This window comes from Entamoeba dispar, genomic scaffold (assembly GCF_000209125.1).
Source record: "Entamoeba dispar SAW760 scf_1105229459095 genomic scaffold, whole genome shotgun sequence".
NCBI classification, from domain to species: Eukaryota; Evosea; order Mastigamoebida; family Endamoebidae; genus Entamoeba; species Entamoeba dispar.
Genome location: NW_001853521.1, coordinates 1 through 4686, shown reverse-complemented (window position 1 = coordinate 4686; position 4686 = coordinate 1). Strand labels below are relative to the sequence as shown.

At 21.4% G+C, this 4686-nt stretch overlaps 1 protein-coding gene across 1 annotated transcript, besides 9 other annotated features; it reads right to left on the bottom strand.

Annotated features, from left to right (window-relative positions):
* The first annotated feature begins 209 nt into the window (after nucleotides 1-209).
* Nucleotides 210-254: a sequence feature (AT_rich).
* Nucleotides 255-358: 104 nt separating this feature from the next.
* Nucleotides 359-493: a sequence feature (AT_rich).
* Nucleotides 494-660: 167 nt separating this feature from the next.
* Nucleotides 661-834: a microsatellite.
* A 1-nt stretch (nucleotide 835) lies between these two features.
* On the bottom strand, nucleotides 836-2530 carry EDI_267850 (uncharacterized protein; the record flags this gene model as incomplete). Its single annotated transcript, XM_001735375.1, has 1 exon — nucleotides 836-2530. The coding sequence occupies one exon, from the start codon at nucleotides 2528-2530 to the stop codon at nucleotides 836-838; it is 1695 nt and encodes a 564-aa protein (XP_001735427.1).
* Nucleotides 1765-1889: a microsatellite.
* Nucleotides 1867-2006: a microsatellite.
* Nucleotides 1904-2075: a microsatellite.
* An 80-nt stretch (nucleotides 2531-2610) lies between the features above and the next one.
* Nucleotides 2611-2647: a sequence feature (AT_rich).
* Nucleotides 2648-2891: a repeat region.
* Nucleotides 2892-2901: 10 nt separating this feature from the next.
* Nucleotides 2902-4686: a repeat region.

Sequence of the window (4686 nt, the reverse complement as noted above, 5' to 3'; positions counted from 1 at the left end):
GTTTGTTACATATTTTATTCAGTGAAACTTTGATTAAATTGTTGTGTTGATTCTTCTTATTAAACAGTTTTAATAATAATACAAATGATATTTAGTTTCACTTTTCTATATTTCGTATTATTCTTTTATTTATTGATGTTATTATTTAATAGCCATTTAATCATTTATGATGAACATGAAGAATATAAATCACATAAATAAACAATGTGAAATAATATTAATTTAACAATTAAATGATATTATATTATTAAAATCATTTAACTTCTATTTGATTCGTTCAAAATACAATTAAAATAATAAATAATTGAAATGAATCAACAATAACATTGTGATTGAGAATATGATAAAACTAGAATAGAATTTATTTTATTAAGATTCTATTTTGAAATATTAATTGAATCAATGTATATCAAAATAAATACAATATTCAATGTATATAAAATAATAAAATAACCATTATATTATAAATGAAATAATCAATTAATTTTATATTCAACCATTCAATAATTGTGAAATGTGAAATAATTAACATTCATTTATTATTTTATACAATTCATATCAAAATGAAATGAATATAATGAAATATTGATATAATACATTAAACAAGATACATTTAATGAATATAAATTAACATAACTTTAATTAGTATTAAGAATATTAAAATAAAGAATTAATCACAATAAGAAAGAATTAAACAAAATAAATGAATAGAAATAATATACATAATAAATAAACAAGATTAAATAAACAAGAAATAGAATAAATTATACAAGAAATTCAATAACATACAAACAATTAATAGAAAATAAATGTATTAAAAATAATTGAATTAATTTTATTGTAATAAGCATTTCTTTTGTTTGTTATTCATTTCTTCTAACATATTTTGGTTAAGTACAGTACCACCAGCACCAGCACCAATAACAGCAGCACTAGTACAACTACTACTAATACAAGAGTAGGGGGCGAAGAGACCTGGCATGATTGGTATTCTAATATTGTGTGCTCTTATTGTTGAGTGTTTAGAAAAATGTTCATTTCCTATTTTTGTAATTGAAGATGGAATATTAAACTCATTAATATCTTTCTTTTCAATATTCTTTCTATTGATTATTATTAAATGTTCTGGTATTGAAATACTAACTAACACTGGTTCATTCATAAATATTCTTTCTTTACTAACATATTTGAGATTTTCTATATTCATAGATGTTAATGATGTACATCCATAAAAACATTCATACCCTATTTCACTAATTGTTGTTGGTATGGTGACAGATGTTAATGATGAACATTCACTAAAACATCCATATCCTATTTCTTTAACTCTTGTTGGTATATTTATATTAGTTAGTTCAGAAAATTTTTTAAAACATTCATCTCCAAGTGATTTAACTTCTAGTGGTATTGTATTTCCATATTTATTTCTATCTGATCTTGTATACTCTATATTTTTACAGATATTTCCTGATTCTTTTTCTTTTAAATATGTTGAATAATTAACTTTATACCATATTATTTCTTTAGTTATTCTCCCGTCATCAAATATTTCATCTTCTTCATTATAAATATGAAATGTTTCAATATTAGGAAAGAATCTTCTTGAATAATAATTTAAAGGAATTGGATTAAAATGAAATCGTTCCATATTTCCTTGAAATCTTTTAATTCCTATTTCTAAATTAATAAAATCTTCAATATCATTAAAATATTTTGATGTTATCTTTATAGCATAACGTCTTAATTTACTTTTTTCAGTCATTCTTTTATTGATTTTATTATTATATATTATTCTTTTGATATTTATTATCATTTCTCTTTCTGATGAATATTCTTCTTGTTCTATCTTTTCTATTATTGTTTTAATATATGTTTCTTCGTTGATTTCTTTATATCTCCATCTTTTTGTGTTTATTTTGTTTTCTTTTTCTTGTTTTATTTTATTATTTATTATTATTCCTTTCTCTTCTTTTTCTTCTGATATTATTCTATTGATTTCTTTATTTTCTTCTGTTGTATTGTTTGTTCTTATAGTATTTATTATTCTTATTTTTATCTTATCTCTTTCTTTTTTAATATTTCCATATGTTATTTCTGTATTTTCTATGATAATGATTGGTGTTTCTATGTTATATTCTTCTGAAAGTATTCTTTCAATTATATGATATTTCCGTATGATTTGTACATTATTTAATCTTCCTAGTTTTGTTGAATTTTCTATTCTTCTTTCATTTCCTTGACTTGTTCCATTAGGAATACAAATGATTGTTCTTTCATTTTCTCCTTTCTTTTCTACTTCTTTCTTAATATTATTGAATATCATTGATAATTTACTTTCTGGTTTAATCATCATTTCTACTCCTTTAATATTTTCTTTTCTAATTTTCACATTCTTCTTATCATTGGAAATGATTTCTTCAATTATTTTCTTTTCTTCTTCTTTTAAATATTTCATTCTATCAATTCTTTCATATTCATTTCCATCATACAAATACACGTCCATGTCATCATATTCAATATCAATTATCATTGTTATTGTTTTACGTTTCATCTTTTATTTATTTTTAAGTTCATTAAACTGTAACTTATATTTATAATTCGAAAACATTCTTTTTTATTATTTTTGTTATTTTTATTTAATAAATTATTTTTCAATTCAAACAAAACAAGTTTTATTATTATTAATATTGTGCAATGTTCTTTATTCTTGTTAAGAAAACTAAACATGACATTAACATTCAAATAGATAAAGAAGAGTGATGAAGTCGTAATAAAATGCATAATAATAATGATAAAAGAAAATGAAAAATGAATCGAAAGAAATATTAAATAAAAATGAATAAGAAAACACGAGTAAAGATAAAGACAATAAAGATAACATCAATAAGAAATATAGAATAATATTATCATTCAAGTTAAAGAAATGAAAATAGATAAATGTGTAAATATTAATTACTACTGGAAAAGGAAAGAATCAGATAAATTAATAAGAGAAATAAATAATAAATGGGTATGGTCAAGAGAATAGAAAATCTACAAGAAGATATGAAAATGATTTCAATGTGTATGCATTACTATCTCCAAAATAAATTTATAGGAGATAAATTTGATGAAATAAATGAAATCATAAAGAAAATAAATAGATTAGAAGATCTAATCAAGGGAAGGAGATGGTACAGAATAAAATGCATCATGAGATTGAAAGAACAAGATGTAGATGAAATTAAAATGAAATCACAAGAAAGAATAAAGTACATAAAATATATGATGATAATGATTAAAGAAAGAATTAAATTTAATAAAAATGAAATTGTCAGAATCAATACAAATAAAATCATGTTTGATTCTAATAACAAAATTAAAATAAAGAAGAAACACAAAATGAAATATACCCAAATAACGATATTACTTTAGAATATTGGAAATCGTTATATGAAACACAGGTGATATTAAATAAAGAACATTGGAAAATAAAACAAATCACCTCGTGGAATGAAAGATACAGGAATTATGATAGTGTCATCATCTCAATGGATGATTTAAATCTAAGCCTGATGAAAATAAGTAATTGGAAAGCACCAGGTATTGACACTATATATGGGTATTATTGGAAGAGAATGTCATCATCAAGAGATTCCATTCTTAATATATTCAATGAATGGTTAAACTTCAATGAAAACATCCCTCTAGACATGGTAAGTGGAAGAACTATACTAATCCACAAAGGAGGTGATATGAACGATGTCACTAATTATCGTCCTATCAGTTGTACAAATGTAATTATGAAAGTATTTACCTCCATATTGAAAGATAATATTCACAATAGAATTAACATGAATAATGAATCATTAAAAATTAGTAAAAATCAATTGGGATGTAAACTCCAATCTCTTGATGATAAAGAAGGATTAATTAACAATTATATGTTAAAGCAGCAAAAAGAAGAGAAATACACAAAATATGTAGAGTCATATTATGACATTAAGAAAGCATATGAATCAGTAAATCATGAATGGGTAATAGAATCACTAAAATATTTTAATGTAGAGGGAGTCATCATAGACATTGTAGAAAGTATGATGAACAGATGGAAGATATTCATATGATACAAATATAATGAATATCTAGGATGTATTAAACTGATGAATTTTACACTATATTCATTATCATTTCTACTCTTCATCATCCAAATGAAAATAATTTCTCAAATAATAGAATATAAGTTAAATAATATAAATCATATATTATATAATGAATAAATGAGAATAGTCAAACAAAATAATGAAGAAATGAGAATAATCAACAAAAAAATTAAATAAGTAATAAATAGAATAAAGAAAATAAAACAAGAAATAAAGAATATTAATCAAATAATATCTTGAAATGAAAACATCACAATAATTGAAAGAGATGAAAAGTATAAATATTTAAATATATGATATTCAGATGAAATTAATGATATATTTAATTATAAAATCATCAAATAAAAGATGATGAAGAAAATAGATGAAATAAAATATGAAGAAAGTAGTAATATAAGATATATTACAATAATTAATAATGAATTAATCAATATTGAAGATATTCATTATCAGTAATAAAATAGAATGTAATTTAGATAAAATTGAAATTAAGATAATAAAATAAATAATAAATACAAAATATATTATTGTTGGTAACTCTAAA